This window comes from Trichosurus vulpecula, chromosome 7 (genome assembly GCF_011100635.1).
Source record: "Trichosurus vulpecula isolate mTriVul1 chromosome 7, mTriVul1.pri, whole genome shotgun sequence".
In the NCBI taxonomy this organism is placed as follows: Eukaryota; Metazoa; Chordata; class Mammalia; order Diprotodontia; family Phalangeridae; genus Trichosurus; species Trichosurus vulpecula.
The window spans coordinates 44,640,075-44,665,795 of NC_050579.1; the positions used below are offsets into that span (position 1 = coordinate 44,640,075).

Sequence of the window (25,721 nt, forward strand, 5' to 3'; positions counted from 1 at the left end):
TATTGACTCTCCCAGTCAGAATTCAGTCTGATGCATTTTCTAGGTCTTTGTCAGAGAGCTAAGCTAAAATGCTTCCTCTCATACCACCATCCTGACTACACCCCTTGGGAATCTTCATCAAATCATTGTCTTCCTTTCTAACAGCTCAAATAACTAATCCATGAGCTATCAAGTTCCTTGTAATCTTAGTCACATGTGTCTCTATAAAAAGTTCAATAGGTCAAATTGACCTAGGGCCAGAAAGAGAACAAAATATCAGGCAGAAAATAAACTTGTTTCCTCAAGCTCTGAGATTAAACCATGGGACTATTTGTTGCTCGTCCTTTGTTCTCAAAGACTGGGAAGATGATGCCATGATTTTCAAGTGAACTGGATTTCAGTGAGGGAGGCTGTGCAAAGTCACCAGCCTCACTTTCTCCTCCAGAGCCATCTGGGTCCAATGGCAAGATATAGATCAGGATGACTGCAGATGGTCTCCACAGGCCAATTTAATTGAAGGATGAAGGATCTAATCAACCAACACTGTCCATGTTCTTCCTAACCTTATTCCTGCAACTTCATGCTGACGCAAAACAAGACCACATTTAGTAAGACATAAATGTCACGTAAGAATGAGTCCTCTGACTTCCTTTCCAATGAGTTATTGGGAACTCCCCCCCATCCCCACCCCATTATGCCTCATTACCCACTGGAAGAATGTTTTTGAAAGCCTAAACTTCTCATGCCACCATGCAGAGTTTCTTAGAAGGGAGTTTAGGAATATGAACATGTGTAATAAATCAAGAGTGTTTTAAGTCAACTTTCCCCTCCACTGCTGAAAACAAAAAGTTCCCTATCATCCCAATTAAACTTTGTGGAAAAAGCATTTAGAGTCCTAACTACATTTAAAAGCCTACTTCCTCCTCTCAGGACTATTCCCCTAGAAGAACAAAGATTTAAATTTTAGTTTGGGAAAAAGAGACACTATTTCCAAAATTGTGCCTAATACACTCAGGAAGAGCAGACAACATACCACTGTGCCAGAAAGAAATCAGCCATGTGCTCCAAGACCTTGAACAATAATCTGTATTTTGAAAGAAAGCTGGAAGTCACAGCAGTCACCTAACACCTGTGGAGCTGCTGCTCAATGACTAGGCCTCTGCCTGACAAAGGGGATTCCAAATGATGGCATTTCCTTTACTTTGGGGTCCTCCCCCTTAGGTGGGTTATTCCAACCCAACAATTTACCAAAAGTTTTGAATTTCAAAGTAAAACACTTCAAACCAGTTGCTGGCACTTACCAAAGGAGTGATTAATCACCTCGAACAAGGCAAAGTAATTCACGGTCGTGCTGTCCATGCCAACCTTTGCTGCTATAGCCTAAAGCACAAGTGGAAGGACAAATCAACAGGAGGGAAACTCAACCTGGAGATGCTTGGGGGGAGGGGGGGAAGCCCCCCCCCCAATATAAAAATTCACAGCTGGAAAAAATTAATTCCTAAACACTGAGGTCACATAGTTAAGCTTTGTGTGAACACAAGCACAAATTTTTTAGCCCCTCAACACAAAGCACCTTTTGGCAATGGTGATTGGGCTACTTAAACTGCTCTCTTAGTTTTCCAGGTGTCACAGAGTTCCCCCTGAGCTGGCCAAAGTCACTGGACAGGTAAGTTCCCTAAGAAATCGACATCAAGCACCTTCATGAAAACAGGGAAATGCTCAGGGCAGGCCTCCTTCTCAGTCAACCTGAATCTGAGTCAAAGGCTAAAGTGGAGGATACTGCACATCAGGCCTCCCAGTGAAATGACAGTCACACACACTGCCTCTTTCTCCACTCACACTGTTCACATTCAGGTCTAGGTTCAAGCCCTGTGGTGGGGTGGGGGGAGGAGGGGTTGGCAACACCACCAAGCTGGCCCACTATCCAGGTCCTGGCCTCCAGCACAAAACGGCAGGGGCACCACAGCACAAAGTAACGGGCCTGGTGTCAGGGAGACCTAACTTCAGATACTAGCAGTGTGGCCCCAGACAAGTCACTTCACTTCTCCTTGCCTCTGTTTTCTCAACAGCATCTCCCACCCAGGGCTGTTGGGAGGATCTGATCAGATAATATTTGTAAAGTGTTTAGCATCAGCACTAGACAGAGTAGGCGCTTTATAAATATGTATTCCCTCCCCCTCTTCCAAAGATGACTCTAAGCTAGGGATCTCAGAAACCAAGGACCTTGCGGGGGAAACAGCAAAAGAAAATAAAGACAGTTTGTTGCCATCCCTTGCCCAAGGTGTAGCCACAGAACAAGCAAGGTCCCCCAGACAGAGGGTCAGAGGTAGGTCCTGCACACGGCCCCATTCTTACTTCCCCAAGGACAGTCGCAGGTGCCCTTGCATTGATCTCCGTAATAGCGTGAACTCCATTTACCTGATACACCTGGTCTGTGGTGCTGTTCTTTTTAACTCGGACCGTCACCGTGGTGGCATCTGGCAAAGCCACTCTCAGTTCAACATCAGACACACCGTTGTAGTTCTGGGGGAAAACAGACAGAGAATGGGTAGCAGCACAGCTCTTGGCTCTCAGCCTGGAGCACAGAAGCACAACAATAACCTGAACATGTGAGAAACAGTAAGTCATCGTCCTCCTTAACAGAAATGAAGAAAGTTGTGATGAGAGAAAATGAAGACGTGCCAAATACCAGTAACCTGACAAGTCATGAAGAAATCCCTTCAAACTACGACAAAATTCCATCTCAGAGGTCCTCGGAGGTATGACGGCATAGCTTCCTCCCTCTTAGGACCCATCCCAGGACAACACAGCCATCCAGGGGTGGGGGTGGGGGGGCATGGTTTATCAGAGCCCAATACTAAAATAAGAAAACCTCCAGATGGAGCAGCTTCAACAGATATTTTTAAAATGCTTGGGTAAGCTGGACTTGATGAAGAGCTATCCATACGACCCTGCTTGACCATTAAACAGTGCTTCATTTGAGGGACTAAGAACTGATATTTGTACATCACAAAATACTGTACAGTTCCCAAAATGCTCTTGCACACATTATTCCATTTAAGACTCACAAACAACCCCGTGAGATAGGCGGGTACTACAAATATTTTTATCTCAATTTGAAGAAACTAAGGAGATCAAGTGACCTATCCATAGACATATGGTTAATAAAGGTCAAAGGCAGGTTCTGAACCCAGGTCATCCCAACTCCAAGCCTCAAAAAGGTGAATGAGCACTCAGAGATCTGAGCCCTTCCATCCATTTGTTCTGACCAAGTGTGCTATCTTATGGTCCTAAATTCAAAAAGGACCTTTCTCTACTATAGCTTTTAATGATAATCAACAAGTTATTCTACAACTCCATCCTTTAGCTTTTTGTTTTGGGAGGAAAAAGAAGGCATGAGTTCCTCAGTGCTTTTTGTAACACAAATTAATTTCCCTAGGCTTAGCCAGTAAGATTCATTAACTATTAACTCCTTACTTATCTACTATCATCATGCTAGAGGTAGATGAGACAGAATTCACACTGCGCACTCTTCCCCCAAAGGAGGAATGTGGGGAAGATGATACATAACTAATGGGAGGGGCAGGAGTACAGGATACAGGAGAGGAGAGAAGGGGGAAGGAAGCAGTGAGTAAGATGGAAGATCACTGAGAGCTGGGAGGAGGCAGTAGAGAGTGGGCAGGAAATCCAATCTTTTCACCCAAAGTGCTCAAAAGTATTCATTCTTCTCTGGGCCTCTTTCCCTAACCAAAGTAATGACATTATCAGCAGCCCCAGCTCTACGAGTTGGCCAGCCCTTCCTATAAAATGCTTGAAACAGCAAGAGGCAGAATATGCTAAGGCCCACAAGCACATCGTGGGGAGTGCCAGTCCTTCAGAGAAAAAGGAGAAGCCCATCGACGACTGGCCAGCAAGGATCTACCAGCCCAAAGACACCAGACAGCCCAGTAAAGTGATCAGGCAATTCCTGAATGCTGATGGTTTACAAGGCTATAGATAAATTTGGGTACGAGAGGATGTTATGGATGCCACAGCAGCTGGACTTGAACAGAGGGACTGACCTGATTTACTTACACTATGATCTCCTTTGCTGGATCCACCCACTGGGTCCTTGAAACCCATGTACTGATGCCCCTTACCCTTTCCTGTCAATGTGATTAGCACATCAACAAGGGCTATCCCAAGTCACTATAAAAGGAAAAGAAGGTGGGTTAAGGAACCCACAGAGTACTCAGAATAAAAAGATGGTGTCACTTGGGGTGAAGCTAGTGACATCAATAACAGCTCACTACGCTTATTAATTTGGGCTTCCAAAATACGAATGGTAAAAGCCTTCCAAACACGCATATCTACATCACTAAAACAGCAAGCTGCATTTGAAAAATAAAACTGATATAGAGATTAGAAAGAAAAAACACTAGGGTTTTCAGATAAAGTAAGGAAAATATAAGGAAAAGGGCCAGGAAGCTCTTTAAGCTATCCCAACAAAACTAATTTATCGGGAAAATTAAACTAAAACCTTTAAATTCAAAAGTTTTTGTATTTCTGCATTCAGTTTACTTTTTGCCTTCCTTTTATCTTTAATTTTTTTTTTAGTTTTTCCTCCATCTCTGTCATCTCATTTTTAAAGTCTTTTTTAAGATCTTCTATTAATTCTTTTTGGGCAGGTGACCATTTGACTTTACTCTTTGGGGTAGAATGGGGTTTCTTTGCTTCAATACCCTCCTCTGAAGATGAACCCCTGTCTTCTCTGTTCCCATTATAGCTTTCTATGGTTGGTTTCTTTCTTCTTTGCCTCTGCATTTTTTGTGGTAATAGTTCTTTGTGGTGATTTTTGTAATCACCTCTAGCCCTCGGGTATGGGGGATGGTGCCTCTTGCCCCAGATCTGCAGTTCTCCCCTCTAGCCTAGAACCAAAGCCAAACCTCCAACCTCCTGTAAGTGCCCACAGCCAGGGGCTTTATGCCCCACTGCTTCTGCACTCACTGGATATGTGCTGGTTCCTTCTCGCCCCGCTGCTCTTCAAAGCACACCTGGGTCTGGCGTTCCTCATCAGCAGAGGTTCCCTCGATCATCCCTGGCTCAAACGCCCAACTCCCCTCACTCTCCCCAGGGGTAAAAGTTCTTGTGGTTTGGGCCGAGGCAGCCTCCCAACCCAGCTAACCCCAGAGCTCTCGGTCTGTTTAAGGCACCTGCAACTTGCAGCTTGTTAAATCGGACCCTAGCCTAGAGGAGTTTATTCTTCACAGGCACCAAACCTCATCCAGTATTTTTCTTCTGATCTTTTCCAATTGTCCCAGGAAGGTCCCTGTTGTACTCCTATTCTTATTTATTTTTACTCCACATTTTATTCGACCGAGGGTGCTATTTTATCTCTTTTGTGGGGAAAAATCTCGAGAGCTTGGAATTTTCTGACCTACTCTGCCATCTTCCCAGAATCCTCTTCTTTTTTTCCTTTAAAACCCCAATCTTGTACCAACTGAACTAAGGAAAGGTCTCCAACAAGAATGAGGGAGGTCAGAGTCTTCTTAAAGTTAATACATGGAAGGGAGGACCCACAGAAAAAGAGAAAGATGTAGACCCTACACCTACCTTAGAACTGGGGCACAGGCCCCAAAAAGTGAAACCTCTGGTTGGGGAAGTCAACAGCTGGGAGTCATTTTTTCTTTGCACCTGTGGTATTCCCTTTTGGCTTCAGTCACATTTAGTGAGCACCTACCTCAGTATTCTAGAAAAAGAGTGCTGGACTGAGTCTTGAGTTCACACTAGGTAAGTAAGCCAGGTCACTTACTAAGGATGTGGCCCCCTCAGCACGCTATGTAAACTCTCTGAGCCCCAGGTTATTTGTCTATAAAAAAATGGAAGAAAGGACCTAATCTGCCTAACTTTTTCTGTGAGGATCAAATGACATAAAGCACCTTGTCCACCTTACAATTTTAGCCATTATTACGGGAAAGGTATCATGGTGTAGCAGAAAGCACTCTTGTGTTGGAGTTGATTGAGTTCTGGATTCAAAGCCACCCAGCTGGGGATCTTGGGCACACCTCTTGTCACTTAACACCTCAGAGTCTCTGTTTCCTACCTCAGGAGGGAGGTATCCTCAGATACCTACCTCCCAGGGGAGTTATGAGAAAAATGCTTTGACACCTTGAAACACTGTATCAAAGGAAGTTATGGCTAGCAGAGAAGTAGTAAATCAAAAAGTATGGAATATGACTAAGTACCTACCCTTGTGTGAGGGGCCAAAGGAAAGCTCAAGGGACAACCCACACTAACCAACAAGAGCTAATAATCTTGTTGGAAAAATAAGACACATATGGACTTTTGGGGGTCTGAAGCACTGGATGAGTGATTGTAAGAAAATCCCAGTGAGGAAACCTCTCTACGTGTGCAGATCAGCACCTGCTCTGTATCTGGGAGCTTCAGAGATATGCCTGTGGACACGGAGAGCTTAAGGGACTTACCCAGGGCCCACAGCCAGCTTGGGTCAGAGACTGGACTTGAACTTCAGGTCTTCCTGATTCCAAGCCTAGCTCTCTATCCGCTATGCCACAGCTGCGTCTTAATGAAATAATTAGAAAATATGGAATATATATTCTCCACCAAAATCCTACTCTAAGATTTCATTTTGACAAAGGGATGACATTAATTTCTGTGTCTTGAATATAATGCCAGTAGAGCCCAAACTTTGGCAACTATTACCAAGGTAGAAAAAATTCAGGTAGAGGCCAGGTAAGGGACTGTGCTTTTGTCATTCAAAGACCAGCCCAGCAAAGTACAGAGAAGCAGGTCACCAGAAGACTGGCCACCTGATGATTAATTTTTTTAGATGAATACCCCCAGCAATAAAAATTACAGGTCTGTTGAAGTACTAGACGCATGCACAGTTGATGCCAATATACTAAAGTAATAATAAAAGTACTAAAATAATAAAGTAATAAGTGTGATGAAGAGAAGGACAGTATAAAACAAGGTACTAAATGTGTGATACAGACACAGAGAGAGGTCTATGTGGTCTATAGTTGTCAAGGAAGGCTTCATAGGTGTGGAGCTTGACATAAGCCCTGAAGAGCAAGCAGGAGATTGATGGCAAGGAGGTAGGAGGCTGGAGTAGTGTGGGGTACTTTTATAGCCATTATTATAATCCAAAACTGTTATCATAAATTTTTTTTAAAGAGCAGATAGTCACTGGGGAGGTTGTCAACCTACCTCATCTGACTCCGAGAGGAACTCTTGCATGATGTCACTCTCACCAATGACTCGTATCGAACACACTAGGGGACACAAAGACAGAGCTTGGCATGAGGCTCTGAATTCCAAGGGTAAAGAACCAAGAAGGCACTTGGGTCTGGTTATGAAGCGGCTCTAGAGGGTGAGGCTGTGAGGAAGCAGCCCCATCCAGGCACACAGAATTTTAGGGATGGATGGGGAGCTCCCAGTCAGCAGAATGTGGGCCTATCTATATGGCTTAGAGCAGTTCTGAACATAGAGAAATCGAAATTAGGTAAGTCTCACTTTTCCATCCTTTGCTAGCTAGCTATTAGTGAGCTAAAACGAGAGGGCTCAGTGAATGGGAAAAACTAATCCAAGACAAAATTGAAAAAAGGAAGAGTAAAATTCAATTTCAGCCACGAACAGGCTGCAGCCAGAGAACCACAGGCATTTAAAGATGCTTTATACAAGCAAGCTGGTCAATTAAGTGTGTTGTTGAGCATATCCTTTCACTGACTTTCTCTTCAAAGAGGAAGGAAGATCACTCCTTGATCTAAGGAAGATAATTTCCTGACTCACTCTCATGTGGCTGGTAAATTACCCTGATGATTTTACTCCGATTCGATTAGGAAACTGAATTTGTGAGCCTTTTCTATCAATTATAAGGCAGCTCTAGGCCTCATTTTAACCCTTTCACGTTTCCCAAGAGACCAGTTTAGAAGCTATTCCGTTTTAGAAAAATGGTAATGGTGATGGAAGAGACTCACCAACTTCTACAGAGATTTTTTCTCTAGGATAACAATTCACTGTAGAAGTAAAAAAGAAAAACCTAAAAGAAAAAATCTCAACTAGGTCAGTTCTTCCACAAGGATAAAAAACTACCACTTACTAAATAAGACTATTATTCTAGCAATTCTTTAACTAAAGCTTAAAAAGAAAATCCAGTACATAGCTAGCAAACTCTACAATTCTATATATCATAGTGGGGGCACCCTCCCCTGCCCTCTTGCAGCAGACTGGGACACCAGGACAGGATAGAAGTGGGGAGTAAAGGGAGAGACATGTTTTAAAAAAAAAGCAAAGAAGAACTGCTTTACAGGGAATGTTGACTGAGAGCCACAAAGGCTACTCTAACAGAGATCAACAGTGTCTCAAAGATAACCACTTTTCCCTTGCAGAATCAAAATGTGTATCTGATTGTGTGCATATGTGTGTGTTTGTTGGCAAATGACATAACAAAGGTCCTTCATGCACTAAAAACAAATTGTGTGTGTTGTTGTTAAGTATTTGGCAAGCTAATAAAAGCATACTATTAATCACAACACCAAATAGGCATTTCAGTCATACTTCAAAGCTCCCATCATTAAATCCAGTTTAGAAATGTGCTACAGCATATATAACCTATACCAAACTGCTTACTGTTTTAGAAAGAGGGGAAGGGAGGGAGGGAGAATAATCTGGGACTTAAAATTTTGTAAAAATGAATGCTAAAAATTGTCTTTACATATAATTGAAAAAAATAAAAAACTATTTTTTAAAAATGTTCTACAGGCTCACTTTCACTGGAGGCTACTGCCCACAGACTAGGGAGCTAGTTATATAGAAAGCTCAGCCAGGATGCATGGGAGCATCAAAGTGACTCTAAGCTATGTAGAAGCTCTAGACAGTTGTCTTGAGAATCAACTCACCTTTCTCCAGGTATTCCTCCAACCCACGACGTCGGGCATCCAACTGCTGTTCTGATAATGAGAATGGCCACTTCCCTGGCAGGCGAGGAAAAGTAAAGTTGGCAAACTCTCGTTTAAGGTTCTGGTGCAGGATTGCAAATTCCCGGTACCGCTTAGAGCACAGCTGCCTTCCTGCCATGTAAACATTGTACACCTGGGAAGAGGAAAGCAAAGGAAAATGCATTTATCATAAAAGCAAAAACCAGTCATGTCAGGACTGGATTGGTGTTGGCTACATCCACTCTACACAGTGCTAGTCACCAACAGTGCTTTCTATGTGAAGGGTAGGCTTTTTGATCCCTTTACAATATGAGATTAGTCCCAATCATAACAATAAAACCTATGTTGGTGGTCTTTTCTCAATCCTCACTTTCCAACATTTGACACTGCTTGACCTTTTTGTTTTATTCTTTTTCATCTCTTGGTTTCACAGAATCTTAGGGGGCTGGGCCAGAACCTTCCTCAAAGACCATCGAATCCAGCCTTTCTTTCTATACTAGTCATACTTGTACTTTCTCATGGTTCTCTTCCTAGTTCTGTTTGTTCCATTTCAATCCCCTCCTTCTCCTCCGATTCCCTTAATGAATATGCGCAAACCACACAGGCCTGGCCTTGGGTCTGTGTTCTCCCTCTGGTTTCCTGATTGCCTTCACTTCTACAGCTTCAATTATCACCTCCATGCACATGATCCTCAATATCTGTATTCTCAACTTTTTATCTCCCATGAGAGATATAGTCCCACATTTCCAACTTTATGCTCGACATCTCCACAAAAATGTGTCATGTTGGCAGCTCTAAGTCAATGCATACAAAACTGAATTCCTCACATCCCCACTATATTTGCTCCTTCTACTTACTTTGTAGACTTTATTGATAACGCCACTACTCTCCAGGTTACCCACGCTTGAAACTCTGGAATCCTCTTTGACTCGTCCTTCTCCCTCATTCCTCACACCCAATCTAAGTTCTATTAATTCTGATCCTGCAATCCCTCTCACAGCCCGTGCTCTGCTTTCTACTCCAGGGGCTGCCTCCTAACTGGTTTCCCTGCCTCCAATTTCTTCCATTCACCCTTCATTCAACTACCAAAGGAATGTCCCTAAGACCTAGGTCCAATCCAGTCACATACCTGGCTCACAGGCCTTCAGTGGCTGCCCCAAAAAAATGCAAATGTTTTCAGGCATTTAAGGCTCTCCAAAATCCAGTTCTGCTCTAGTCTCCCCAGCATATTTCCTACTATTACCTACAATCACGCTATATGACTACTAGCTATTCTCTGATTTAGTCTTGTCCTTTCCCAGTTCTCTGTGTTTGCAAAGGCCATTCGTTTGTTGAGCTTGGAATGGACTGCCTGACATCTCACTACCTGTTGAAATCCCCTTCCCTCAAGCTCAAGTGCCAACTCCAAGACTTCACTAATCTCCCCCAGGTAGACATGATCATTTCTTCTCTCCAATTCTTCATCTCTCTTGAACTCTCTAACAGCTAACATTTAGATGATACCTTAAGATTTACAAAGCATTTACAAATACCATCTCACTTAATCCTCAAAACAACCCTAAGAGGTAGGTGCTATTATTATCCACATTCTACAGATGAGGAAACTCAGGCAGAAGTTAAGTGACTTGCCCAGGGTCACACAGCTAGTAAGTACTGGAGGCAGGATTTGAACTCAAGTTTTCCTGACATCTCTCCCCATAGCTCTATCTACTGTGTCACTTCACCGCCGAACCTATATCATAGTTATCCATCTTCTATCTATAACTCTTATCCCTTCACTAAGCTATAAGCAATCGAAGGCAGAGGTGATGCCATTTCTTAACTTTGTATCCCCAAGGTCTACTACAGTGACCTGCACGTTATAGGTACTTAATAAATGTTTATTCTGTTGAATTATATAATACAACATTACTGATTTTTTTTTTGGTCTAGTTTGGAGGTGATTGTTTTTGAAGCTGTGTTCATCTCATCCAGGCTGGAAGAACAGCAGTCACTCACAGTCACAACTCCCATTAGTGAATGGCATGGAAGCTTTGGTCTTCTCCATTTCCAGACTAAGTCAGTTCATCCCTCCTTAGGCAGCCCAGCTCCCAGAGCCAGTGCGCTATATGGGTGCCAGACTTCGCACAGACATCATCAGCCTGGGCCATTGCAATTCAGAACTCCCAAGCTCAAACAATCCACAAGCTTCCATCTCCCCAGTAGCAAAGATTAGATGTACAGTCAAGCCCAGCATGCATTTTTTTAAAAAACAAACGTCAGAATGTACACAACCAAATGAGTTTTATATTCTAGTATGCTACATACTTATTCTAATCATCATGGTTCTAATGATGCCTTGACACTTTTTAAACTGCTTTTTTGAAACTGCTAATTGTGCAGTAGCTTGAACATCTTAAGCAATAGCAAACATTCTTTCTTTTGAAGTAAACCTGCTTTTTATGAACAGTCAAGTCAGGTAAATGAAGGCAGGTTGCTCAAGTTTGATAATTCTGTTTTGAACAGACTATACATTCCTTGAGTGCAGGGAATGTTTCAGTTTTTCCTAGTAACCCTAGCACTTGGCATAGTGCCTGCCACTCAACAGATGCTTGAGTTGAAATGACATCATAAGAATTATTTTCTTGTGTGACTTGTAAAATAGCTCTGGAGACAATTCCATAAGTTAAAAAAAGGTTTGAGTAGTAGCAACATGGCTAAGTATATTGCCTCCCAAAATGACTTACTTTGGAAGACATAGCTCATTTGGACATTAAAGTTCTGATATATTCCTCAAAAAGCCAGGCCTATTACTTGATGGTCACACTTCATTTAATAAGCAAGAATTTGGTTGTAGCCTTGAAACAGTTTTATCTTAAAGATCATGTAGGGATATCTAGTTCTACAACCTAATTCAATTACCTAGCCAATTCTCAAAAATCTCAAAAGATTATACAAACTCCTTTGGAGAAGACTATTCCAGAATTCTACAATCCCAACTTTTAACTAAACTATAAACTACTCCAAAGCAGGCAGCATCTATAGCTAATTTAGTTTGATAATCAAATCCTCATATGTTTAGTAAAATGTCACTGTTCCACTGTTAACAGATGATAAACATGATGGTTGTTAAGTTATTGATATTCAAGAAGGTTTAAGTCCTAAAGTTCTCCACTCCCCAAGAGATTATGGCCATATTTTGGTCAAATTCAAAAAACAAAGCAAGTCTACCAGTTTTGTCTGAGGGCTAAAAGGTACTTACTCAAGAATTCTGACAAGGGATTTTCAGACAAGCATGCTCCTCAGTTTAAGGGTTATTTAAGGATTACCAACTAAGTCAGTGAAAGAGGAGATGATCTATTCTCCACAAAGTAATAAGCACAATCAGACAGAGCTGAGGACCACATCCAAAACTTCATCCTTCTATTAGTTTTCTTCACAGCAAGTCCCCTAATGCAACACACACTTTGCAGGCCAACTGACAGCAGAAGGCAACTCAAGCCACCTTCTGCATGAGGCTGGATTCCTCCAGCTGCTAGGATCATCCCCACCAAAGTTACCTGCTAGATGGCAGGGAAAAGTTGGCTTTTCCATTAAAATATAAGATCTTGGAAAAAGAAAATCTGTTTTACTTTTGTCTGTATCCTCAGCACCCAGCCTAGGGCCTGGCATACAACAAGCATTTAATAAATGCTTGCTGCCTAGCATGGACAGGGCCTCTGACTCCAAATCCAGTGCTCTCCCTATTGCACATTTTCTTTCCTGTCTTTACTTAGTTGAAAAAAATGAAGATGCGAATTGAGGCCTTTCTGTTATCAAGTTAACCATTTTTTAAAAAAGAGCCTTTCATTTTTTTTTTTCTTTGTATCCACATATCCACAGCACATAGCACAGTGTATGACATACAATAGGTTGCTCTTGTTGTTCAGTCATGTCCAACTCTACATGACCCTGCAGACTTTTTTCCATGGGGTTTTCTTGGCAAAGATATTGAAGTGGTTTGCCATTTCCTTCTCCAGTGTGTCCTCATTTTACAGATCAGGAACTGAGGCAAATAGGGGTTAAGTGCCTTGCCCAGAGTCACACAGCTTGTTAGTGTCTGAGGCCACATTTGAACTCAGATCTTCCTGACTCCAAGACCACTGCTCTATCCACTGTAAAACCAATTAATAACAAATGCTTACTGATTCATTCCTCAAGTCACACCTCTTTTGTTTCCACTTCCAAAATTAAAATAAATCTAGTTAACAGCCTATGTGATCTCCACCTGCACCACTTCTGTAGTGTTGGAAATTCTAGCAATTGTAACAAAACAGGAAAAAAATTAGAGAAATTCATATTAGAAATAAAGAGGTCAAAATATCAAATCAACTGCTTCAACTAAAAAAATCAGTAGTTAAATCCAGCAAAATCAGAAGATATAAAATTAGCCCGCAAAATCATCTGCATCCCTACTTAGTAATCATTAAAAAATAATCGTGAAAAGAAATCCCACTTAAAACAACAAAAACCATCACATATTTAGGAATTAACATATCTAGAAATACAAATTAACTTTGTAAGGACAATTCTAAAACTACAATGACCAAAAGAGGGAAGACAAATAAATTCAATGTTCATGGATGGGTCAGATTAATATAGCAAAAATGACAATACTTCCTAAATAAATTTTGTTTTTAATGCAACACCAAAACACCAAATGGCATTTTTATAGCATTAAACTAAAACATACTGAACTTTACATGGAAAAACAAGTGGAAAGAAAATCATAGGCAAACTAAGCAAAAAGCTGATGGAGCTGATCTTGTGTTCTCCAGACTTCAAAACATACTACAAAAAGTATTATCAGAACCAGAAGTATCAAACACAGCCCACAACACTCCCTACTGTGGCTCAGCCAGATTAAAATATAATTGAAAAATATTTAACAAAATAAAGAAAAATACAATAAAACATAGATTATATTGATATGTGGTTCTCTAGGCCAATCTGTAGCCCACAGGGATTCTTAAGCACAGTTGGGTGGCCCCTATTTCTATCTGAATTTCACATCACTGATCAAAACCATTTTTTTTCTGTGTCAAAGAATATGGAGAAATGGATACATGGACCAGGATGGATCCACCAAGCCATCAACCAAAGAGATACAAAAGCTTGGTTGGAACCTCTTGTTATTGGTACAGATAATTCCCAGTGAGAAAAGTCAATCAGTGCTGATGGGCAACTTCTATAATTTTAAGAGTCTCAGAGATTTGTGGGAAAGGGGCAGAGGGCAAGCATTTAATAAGTGCCTATGCACCATGCACTATGCACTGTACTATATGCTTTACAAATGTTATCCAATTTGATCTTCACAATAATCCTGTGAGGAAGATGTTGTTATCCCCATATAAGTTAAGGAAACTGAGACAAAGGTTGGGTGACTTGCCTAGGGTCATCTAGCTGGTCAGTGTCTGCTGCAGGATTTGACCTCAGGTCTTCTGACTCCACGCCCAGTACTCTGTGCACCATGGCATCCCCTAGTGCCACTGAGAAGTTATGGGACTCGTGCTCACAGCCAACGTGTGCCAGGAGGACCTTAACCCTGCCTGGTGTTCCTGGTTCACAACCGACTTTCTATTCACTACCTCATTCTGCTACTTTCTAAAAAAAGATTAAAGCAATAAATCCTTCCTCCAGCTTCTATCTAATCAATATACTTGGGAAAGTTGTTCAGTAAATTGGTGGGAAATAGATTTAGACCTCAATCTTACACTACATACTCCCAACGCATTGCAGCTGGATGATGGACAAACATATAAAAAGGAAGTTACCAAAAAAAAAAAAACAAAAAACAGAATAAAACATTGCTCTTAATTGTGGAGGGGAATAAGCTTTTTCAATTCAACAAAGGGAATCATTAAGGAAAGACTAATGACAATGAAAATAAATTTCTGAACAAAAACAAAAGAAAAAAACAAGAAACAGGATATTCACAGCAAATAAGACACGTAAATTTGATATTTAAAACATATATATGAGTATCTGTTAAAAAGCCATGCTGGTAAATTAATAATGATGTATAAATTGTCAAAAGATACGGACCTATAATTTTCAAGAGAAAACATCATTAATAAATTACCTAAGGGGGCAGCTAGGGTGCAGTGAGTAGAACACCAGCCCTGGAGTCAGGAGGACCTGGGTTCAAATCCAGCTGCAGACACTTGACACACTTACTAGATTACTAGCTGGGCAAGTCACTTAACACCGATTGCCCTGCCTTCTCTCCTCCAAAAAAAAAAATTTTTTTTAAATAAATTACCTAAAAGAATGGTCACCTTCACTAATAATCAAAAACATGTAAGTTCAAACAACTTTGTGGTACCATCTCACACCCACCAAACTGACAAAAATAATTAAAAGCAGTGGGATTGTAGAGGAATAGGTATATTCATTCATTTGCTGGTGAAATTAGAAATTTATTAGATCGTTTTGAAGAAAACCTGGCAACACAAATAGTTACAAAAATAAACATATCCTTTACCCAGTAAGACTGTTGGAAGTGTAGCGTGATTGTGCTATCAAAAGCAAAAAAAAAAAAAAAAAAAGGGTGGGGGGGCCTTCTGTTAAAAAAATCATAGTAGCATTAATATATGGAGATGTATGTATGTATATGTATATATATGAGAGAGAAAGAGTATGTGTTTCTGTACAAAAGGTATTTTTTTTTTTGCAAAGTATTACATAGGTTAGACTTAGGCAAATGTCTCCATATGTACTAAGCTGAATGAAGAGGGTCTCTGGAGAGAAATTTACTGTGATATAAGATAACAAGAAGAATAGTCCATCAGCCAGCAAATATTAATTAAGCATTTATTATGTCCCAGGCTGAATTTGGAAAGAGGAGAGAGAAGGCTGCTCCCAATGGCAGTCAGTCACTTCCACATAAAAGCTGCCTGGCAAGATCACAGTCTTCTGTATCAAATCCTCTCATCAGGCATCTGAAATATCCTTGGCCCAAACTGGGCCAGGCAGCTATGGTTCACTTCAACAGCTACACATTTTCTGGGTCAATAGGTACAGAGCTTTGGCTGCTCAAGGCCACAACTCTGTCCTCTTCCTCATTTTCACCCTCCACAGGAGAATCAATGAGGTGTGTAGCCCCAAGGCCTGTCCCGGTGGTGTTGGCTCTACTTCCTTCTGCCCAGGTTCAGAGGCTGGTATGAGTAGTTTGTTGGGCCAGATACTTGATGCTACAGTTCCCTGTTCTGGTATGAGGCCCTAAGGCTGCCAGATTCTCATTCTGGTTTGGGAATATCTGTCCCATCTTTTTTCTTACTTAAATAGATGTTACTGATCTTCTGTTTTTACATCATATAGGCTTCCCCTTGTGCCCTTCCTTTCTCCCCTCCTAAGAATTATCCCTTATAAATGAAGAATTAAAAGAGAGAAAATATGAATGATTTCAGGAAAACCAGTTGAAACATCAAAATAATCTGATGTTACATGCAATATTTCACACTCAATTCTACCTCTACAAAGGAGCAACCAATGGTGTCTTTTCCTTTCTTTTCTTGGGGGGTCAAATCTGTGCTTCAGAATTTCTCTTTTCAAAAAGCTTTTATTTATGTCTTCTGTTTCTTTCACTATCATAGTTTCCCAAGTATCTCTCTTTCCCTCTCCCCTTCCCAAAAAGCCATTCCATATGACAAACAGTATTTTTAGAGAGGAAAGAAGTCAACACAACTGAGTGATACATTGAAAAAGTCCAAAAACATATGCAATGTAGAACACCTGTGGACCTCCCACCTCCACAAAGGGAGTAGGTTAAAGGCGTCCTCTCACATCTCTTCATTCAAGACTTGCTTGATCTTTTATAATTTTGCGACTTTGATTGTTTGGTGTGTCAGTCTTTCCATTTACATTGTTATAGTTACTGTGTATTTTGTTTTCTTGGCTCTGATTAATTCACTCTGCATCAGTTCATATAGATCTGTCCATCTCTCTCTGTATTCATCACACACGTCATTTCTTACAGTGAAGTAATATTCCACTACATTCATGTACCACAATTTGTTTAGCCATTCCCCATTGAATGGTTATCTACTTTGCTACCAATTGTTTGTTATCACAAAGTGTTGCCATGAGTATCTTAGTGCATATAGGGACTTTCTTCTTATCAATGGCTTCCTTGTGGTATAAACTGAATAAATGTCTCTGATTCAAAGGACATGGACATTTTGGTCATTTTATTTGCATAGCTTCAAATCGTTTTCCAAATTGGTTGTATTATTTCATAGCTCCACCAACTATGTATTAGTGTTCTTACCTTTCCACAACCCACAACCATTTTTTGTCATCTTTGCAAATTTGCAAGGTGTGAGGTGAAACTTGAGGGTTGTTTTGATTTCCATTTTTCTTATTAGTGATTTGGAGTATTCTTTTACATGGCTGTGAATACTTTGCATTCTTTTGAAAAGTGTATTCATTTCTCATGATTCATTCCATTGGTCATAATTCTTCTCCACAACTTGACTGGTGTATAAATTAATTTAATGTGAAGTTATACGTGGTAATTATATGAGATTCCATGCCGTCTTGGGGAGGGAGGGGGGAGGTAGGGGAGAAAATCTGGAACTCAAAATTATGTAGAACCGTGTGTTGTAAACTAAAAATGAAAAAAAAAATTTTAAAAAAGTGTATTCATATCCTTTGACCACTTATAGACAGAGAAATGGCTATTAGACTCATTTATTTATTTACTTTTGTGTATCTTGGATACCAAATCCTTATCAGAGAGCTCTGACATAAAGATTTTTCTCCCCATTCAACAACTTCCCTTCTTATCCTAGGTATGTTAATTTTGTCTGTGCAGAATCTTTTTTTATTTTCATGTAATCAGTTATCTATTTTATCCTTTGTAATTGCCTCTATCTCGTTTGGTTAAAAACACATCTCCTTCCCACAGATGCAAGAAGTATTATGATGTTTCCCTTTTAATTTATTTAAATTATGGAATGATATTTAGGTCACATCTACTTAGAATGTATTGTGGAATGTGGTGTAAGATATTGGTTTAAACCTAATTTCTTTAGTGTTCTCAGTTTTGTTAGCATATAACTGTTCATAACATGTTCTGATTACTCTATTTCTTCTGATTTTGCTGTGATTTCACTTTGCTCATTTGCTATTTTACAGATTTTTTTTTTGCTCCTTTAATCAGATTAACTAAGTGCTTATCAATTTTATTAGTCTTTTCAAAGAACCAGATTTGTTTTATTGTTTCTATGGGGTTTTTTGTTTCCAATTTATTTAATTTGCCTCTAACTTTTAATCTCCTTTTGTGGTTATTTTAGGTTTGCTTGTTTGTTGGCTAATTTTTTTAAATGCCTATTCAGTTCATCAATCCTCTCTTTTTCTACTCCGTTAATATATGTTTGCAGGAATATGATGCTCCCCCTTAGATCTGCTTTAGCTATATATCCCAGAAATTCTCGTGTGTTGTTTCATCATTATCATTTTCTTTTACATAGTTATTTTTTCTATTATTTGTTCTTTGGCCCACTCATTTAAAATTTCATTGTTGAGTCTCTGTTTGGCTCCGTATCTTTTGTTTGTGGTCCCTGAACCCATTACTATTTTTATTATGTTATGTTTTCTAAAGGATGTATTAACTATTTCTGCCTTTTTACATTTGTTTGCAACACATCTGTGCCCTAAGTACATGGTCAATTTTTGTAAAAGTTCCTTGTGGTACTAAAAATATGCATATTTTTTGTAGTCCTATTTAGAAGACATTGTAAGTCTTTAGCTCCAGTTTCCAAAGCAATTTATTCAGTTCCATATTCTCCTTTTGTTACATTTCAGTTAGATTTACCTAAAACTGAGAGAGACTGAAGTCTTCTGTCACTACTGTGTTACTGTCTACATCTTCTTGTTGCACAGACAGTGCTTCCTTTACGAATTTGGATGCTAAGGCATTTGAAGGGTATGAGTTTAAAACTGATAGTGATTTGTTGTCCATGGTTTTTTTCAGTAGTTTCCTTGTTTATTCCTTTTGAGTTTTTGAATGTTTGTTCTTACTTTATCAGATAGCATGATGGCAACTCTCACTTTTTTAGATTTACTTGATGCATAGGAAAATTTTTTCCATCCCCTCAGTTTTATTTTGTGCATAACTTTGTTTTCTAAATGTTTCTTGTAAGCAACCAATCACAGGATTGTCTTTTTCTCAAATAATGTCACTCTTTTTTATTTTATTGGATTGTTTAATTCATTCACATTTAAAGTCATAAGAGTTTGGCTTATATTTTCCTCCATCTTTCTCTAATATTGGAGTTTTTCCAAGTTATGATCATTTTCCCCCTCTTCTACTGTAAGCACAGTACTATGTTGCTTCAGTTACTTTACCTTAATCTCTTTTAAGGTGGCTGTATTCCCACTGATTCTCTTCTCCCTATCCCTGATGCCCTCCTCTTATGTTACCCCTTTTCCTTTGAGCTTTTGCTTATTAGTTCCTTTTCCTCTCTTGATTTTATCTAGCTATATAATTCTTAGCCCCTCTTTTTTTCTTCTCAGTCAAGTATATTCCCCCTTCCTCTTTTCCCTTTGAACTAGTCATTTCATTAGTTTTTAATTTCATTTTTGAGTCCCTTTTCAAAAAGAATTTCTCTCTACTTATTATCCATCTTTTCTGTCTATTCTAGATGGAAATATCATTCTCTGATTGATGGCTTCTATAATTATCTCATTATGTATCCCACCCATGATCTATATTCTCCCCTGGTTACCTTTTTTTGCCCATTTGCCTCAAAATCTTCTCCTTTAGTGCATATCCTCCCACCCTCCCAGTTGTCAGCTGTCCCCAGGAATTACCACTCTTCTCTTCTCAAGGTAGGTAGAGTGGACTTTTCAAGTACCAAATGCCACTCACCACAGCCGGCACAAGATCCCAATCTCATTTCACAGACCATCTCAATTTACTCATAGGAACAATCATCAATGGAACTCTCTCCCCCCACCAAAGTAAGGCCTCTTTCCTTACCCCCACCCCTTTTCAATCCTTCTCAACCTCCCCTGCAAGCTCTTTTCTTACTGAGACCACAGGAGTCAACCTCCCCTCTCTGTCAGCATTCAATTTGACCTGAGTACATTACACATTCCTCTCTATCCCCTTGCTCTCCTCCCACGCTGAAACAGAGCCCCTCAAAAAAAGCCACATTAATTTACCTGTAGGCAGAGTGCCACCATGCTCTATTCTTAATGACCTAGGCCCACCTCTTCACTGTTACCTCCACCAGACTTCTGCCTTCACCCCTGTCTCCTTGTGTACATTTAAAAAGAAGTTTCTTACTACTCAATAATAAAGAGCTGAATAGATTATTTGCCTCTCGAACACCCCAGTCAACAGAAATGCAGGAGTGAATAAATGCAGCAGCCAAGGATAGCAAGAGCCACAGAATGGCAGCAGAGAGACCAGTTCAGAGCTTTGCAGCAGTGCTTTCGCTGCCTCCATCAGGCTTCCACTCCTGAAGAGCTGCCACAATGCCTAAGTGTCACAGCCTGAACAACTTTTTCCACCTGGAGGTTCTTCCCTTTTGTTCTGATTCCTCTTTTACAAAATGACTAACGTGGAAATGTTTAACATGATTGTACATGTAAAACCTTTATCAGACTGCTTGCTGTCTTGGGGAGTGGGGAGGGAAGAGAGGGAGGGAGAAAAATTTGGCACTCAAAATTTTACAAAAATGAATGTTGAAGACTATCTTTACATATAATTAGAAAAAAAATAAAGTACTATTAAGGAAAAAAAATTCTACCTAGAGTTGAGGTCTCCACAGTACTGGAGAGTACAGGGACCAGGGTAGGGAGTTGGGTTTTGCTACAAGCCCATGTGTTGGGTTTTTATGTCTGCTACTGAAGCCTTGGTGCTAAGTGGGCTGAGATTAAGTATCAGTTCATGCTTTTGGGGAAAATTCTGGGTGTATTAGACTATGGAGACAACTAAAGTTGTTTATCTTTGGCACATAATTTCTGTTCTGGAAAGGTCTGAGAGGTGTTGGGGATCACAGAAAACGTCTATTACTACAGCTTGTTGCTCAAATGACCAGTGGTTCCCTGTTTCATAAAATTCCATTTTGCTCATTTTATGTTGGTTGTCCTTCTCACTCACATCATTGTATCCTTTGAGAATACTGATTTCCCAGTTCTACTGACTTCACTTTGTATCACTCTTATACATCATTCTACACTTTCTATAACAACCTCATTACACATGATGATTTCCCCTCCTGAACTCTGCAATCCAGCCTCACTGCTGCTCCTCAGACACAAATCTCTATACTCCATGCCTGGAATACATACTTTCTTCTCACCTCCTCCACAGAGTCCCTTACTTCAAGACAACTCAAAAACCACTTTCTACAAAAAATTTTCCTGATCTGCCCCATAACTGCTAGTACCATTCCCTGATTATTCTGCATTTATTTGGGATTTTTTCTGTATCTACTTATTCCGTACCTACATTCATCCCCCTAACTGTTCCCCCTACCTCAAGCCTCTCACCATCCTAGTTTATCCTACACACTACTGCTAAAGTAACTATCCTTAAGCACAGGTCTATGTGTCTCCCCTACTTCAACCAACTCCAGTGATTTCCTTCTCTAAGATAAAGTATAAATTCTTCCATTTAGCTTTTACAGTCCTACACAACCAGACTCCCACCTATTTTCCAGTTCCACTGGCTATAGCTCCCTTTCCCTCAATCTATGCTCCAGACAAAACGGCCTCCGCATCTCACACACTCTATCTCCTTTCTCCCTACATTTGACCTAACCATCCTCCATGCTGGCAACGCACTCTCTTCTAACCCGATCTTCATGGAATCTTTCTCTTCCTTTAAGGCATAACTCAGGCACCATCTTCAACATGAAGTTTTCCTGATATCCCCCAATATTTCTTGCTTTCCCCTTCTATCATTTTAGCCAATGTGATAGGTGTAAGATGATATTCCAAAGTTGTTTTAATTTGCATTTCTCTAATCAATAGTGATTTACAGCATTTTTCTTATGACTATATATAGTTTTGATTTCTTCATCAAAAAACTGTCCATTCATATCCTTATCAATTAGGGAATGATTCATATTCTTATAAATTTGATAAAGTTCTTCATATATTTGAGATATGAGACCTTTATTTGAGAAACTGTCTTCAAAATTTTCTCTTAGTGCAGCTAGGTGGCACAATGAATAGCACCAGCCCTGGAGTCAAAAGGACCTAAGCTCAAATCCAGCCTCAGACACTTAACACTAGCTGTGTGACCTTGGGCAAGTCACTTAAGCCCAATTGCCTTACCTTCCCCCCTCCAAAAAAAAAAATAAATTTCTCCTAATTTTCTGTTTTCCCTCTAATCTTGGCTACATTGCTTTTATTTCTACAAAACTGTTTTAATTTAATGTAACTGAAATTATCCATTCTACATCCCCCAGTGTTCTCTATCTCTTGTATATTCATAAATTTTCTCCTACCCCTAAGTCTAACATATAATATGTTCCATGTTCTTCTAATTTTCTTATGATATCTCTCTTTATATCTAGGTCATGTATCCATTTTGGCCTTATCTTGGTAAATGGTGAAAGATACTGGTTAGTCTATACCCAATTTCTGTCAGACTGCTTTCCCAACAATTTTTACCAAATAATGAATTTTTATCCCAAAAGCTTAAATTTTTACATTTGTCAAAAACAAGGTTATTACACTCATTTGCTACTGTGTATTGTATACCTACTCTGTTCCACTGATCTACCTTTCTATTTCTTAGCCAGTAAGAGTTTTAATAATTATTGCCTTATATTATAGTTTAAGATTTGGTATTACTAAACTTCCTTCATGGTTATTTTTTTTATTAATTCCTTTGATATTCTTGACCTTTTGTTCTTTCAAATGAATTTTATTATTTTTTTTGTAGCTCAACAAAATAAATTTTTGGTAATTTAATTAGGATAGCATTGAATAAGTAGATTAGGTAGGATGGTCATTTTTATTATATTAACTCAGCCTACCCATAAACAATTAATATTTTTCCAATTATTTAAATCTGACTTCATTTGTATAAAAAGTATCATATAATTATGCTCATATTGTTCCTGGGTTTGTTTTGGTAGGTATACTCTCAGATATTTTATACTGTCTACAATTATTTTAAATGAAGTATCTCTTACTATCTCTTCTTTCATGCTTTTCTGGGTGACATATAGAAACTATAATGATTTATGTGGGCTTATTTTATATCTTTTTACTTTGCTAAGATTGTTTATATTAATTTTTTAGTTGACTCTTTAGGATTTTCCAAGTATATCCTCATATCATCTGCAAAAAGAGCTAGTTTAATTACCCCATTGCCACTCTGATTCTTTCAATTTCTTTTTTTTCTCTTATTGCTATTACTAGCTTTCTAATACAATACTGAATAATAATGGTGAAAATGGGCATCCTTGTTTCAACATATTCTTAATCTGAACAATTAAAAAAAACAACAAATCAAGACCTGATTTGAAGTTTGCTGATTTCCAAGGTATAAATGCTCACACCGAAAATTGTACAATTAGCTCAATGGACGTGGCTCTAGCACACCTCTGCTTCCTGGACAAATTAACTTATATTTAAGTAATTTGTATACATTAATATTTACTAACCCTATATTTATGCTTCATATCTTTTTATATGTACTTGTCTCTCCTATAAGTCTTAAGTTCATTGTAAGTAGGGATTTTTTTTTATCCTTTGTGCATGTATTCCCAGTGCCTTTTATGGTAAGCATTTTTTAGCATTATTTTTAACATTTTAAAATAAAAATTTCAGTTTCAAATTCTTTTTCCCTTCCACCCCTTCCCCACCCATACAGAAGGCAAGCAAAACATATTTCTATATTAGCCATGTTGCAAAAAAATAAATAAAAAGCAAAAAACATAAAGAAAGTAAAAAAAGTCTGCTTCAATCTGCATTCAGAGTTCATCAGTTTGCTCTCCGGAGGCGGATAGCATTTCCAATCATGAGTCATTTGAAACTGCCATAGATTATTGTCTTGATCAGAACAGCCAAGTTTTTCACAGTTGATTACTTTAAAATTTTTATATTATTGTATACAATGTTCTTCTGGTTCTGCTCACTTCACTTTGCATTGGTTTATATGTCTTTCCAGGTCTTTCTGAAACCTTTCTGCTCATCATTTCTCATAGCACAAGAGTATTCCAATACAATCATATACCACAACTTCTTCAGCCATTCTCCAATTGATGGGTGTCCTCTCCATTTCCAATTCTTTGCCACCACAAAAAGAGTTGCTAAAAGTATTTTTTACATACACATCTGTTTTCCTTTTTCTTTGATCTCTTTGGGATACAGACCTAGTAGTGGGATGCTGGGTATCAAAGGGTATGCACAGCTTTATAGCCCTTTGGGCATACTTTCAAATTTCTCTCCAGAACAGTTGGATGGTAAGCACCTGTAAAAATACTTGTTGACTGGTGGAGTGTGAACTCCCTGACAACAAGGGATTTTTCATTTTGGTTTATGGATCCCCAGCATAACATGAAACAGATAAGAGATGCTTAATAAATGCTTGTTGAACACCTGGTTTTTTGGCTCTGCTTATATTTTTTTACTGGCTTTCAGGAATCTTGTCCATGGGACTTTTAATACAACATATTCATTCTGTCTTATGGTATAACAATATTCCACCACATTCATGTCCCATCTTTTTCAGCCAATCCCCAGTTGTGGGTAGCCACCTCATTACCAGTTCTTTGCTACCACACTGGGCTGCTATGAATATTTTGGGATATCAAGGAGATACAGTGGATAGAGTGTTAGACTTGGAGGCAGGAAAATTTGAATTTAAATCCTGCCTCAAACACTTAGTAGCTGTGTGACTCTGGACAAGTCACTTAACTTCTCTTGGCCTCAGTTTCCTCATTCTGAAAATAGAATAATAACAGTAACTGCCTCACAAGGCTGTTATAAAGACCAAATGACATACGTAAAGTGCTTTGCAAACTTTAAAGCACTTTATAAATTCAAGCTACTATTGTATTATTATCATTATCATTGTAAATAATGATAGCTAACATGTATATAGCACTTATGTGCCAGACACTTTGTAAATATCATCTTATTTGATCCTCACAACAACCTTGGGAGGTAGGTCCTATTAGTATCATCCCCATTTTAAGGTAGAGAAAACTGAAGCAAACATAGGTTAACTGACTTGCCCAAGGTCACAGAGCTAATAAGTATCTGAGGCTATAGAACTGAACTCAGGTCTTTCTGACACCAGGCCCAACATTTCATCTACTGCACCACTATATACTGCTCCTCTATATCGGTAGATTTTGGACCTTTGTTTCTCTTGCTAATCTCCTGTTGTTTTTTTTGCAGTATAAACCTAGGAATGGAACTGTTGGGTCAAAAGCTTAGTCATATTTCTTGCATTACTTGAATTGATTTATAGAACAGCTGAACCAATTCAGATTCCTCTATAGTATAGTAGTAAACCTGTCTTCCTATAGGCTCTCCAACATGAGCTGTTCCATGTTTTATAGTCATCTTTGTCAATTTGCACGGTATAAGGCTATTTAAGTAAAACTTTTATCTTTTGTTTTTATGTCACCTAAATTTTTCCCAGCATCTCTTCCCCCTCTTGTCCCCTGCAACCTGAGCCCCCCAGAAAATTCTCATATGACAAAGAATATTTTTTAAAGAGAAAAAAGAGAAAGAGGAAGAGGAAAAATCATCAAAACTGATCAATACTTTGAAATAATCTAAACAATACAGGAAATGTTCTATACC

At 39.1% G+C, this 25,721-nt stretch overlaps 1 protein-coding gene across 2 annotated transcripts in view; it reads right to left on the reverse strand.

Moving 5' to 3' along the window:
* SNX27 (sorting nexin 27) overlaps positions 1–25,721 on the reverse strand; it is a 72,250-nt gene that overhangs the window by 15,260 nt on the left and 31,269 nt on the right. For both annotated transcript variants that reach the window (XM_036766972.1, XM_036766971.1), the window contains exons 3-6: positions 8,880–9,072; positions 7,189–7,253; positions 2,398–2,502; positions 1,281–1,359 (exon numbers count right to left, since the gene is read on the reverse strand). In XM_036766972.1, coding sequence (XP_036622867.1) covers positions 1,281–1,359; positions 2,398–2,502; positions 7,189–7,253; positions 8,880–9,072 — 442 coding nt within the window. The remainder of the gene's footprint in view (positions 1–1,280; positions 1,360–2,397; positions 2,503–7,188; positions 7,254–8,879; positions 9,073–25,721) is intronic.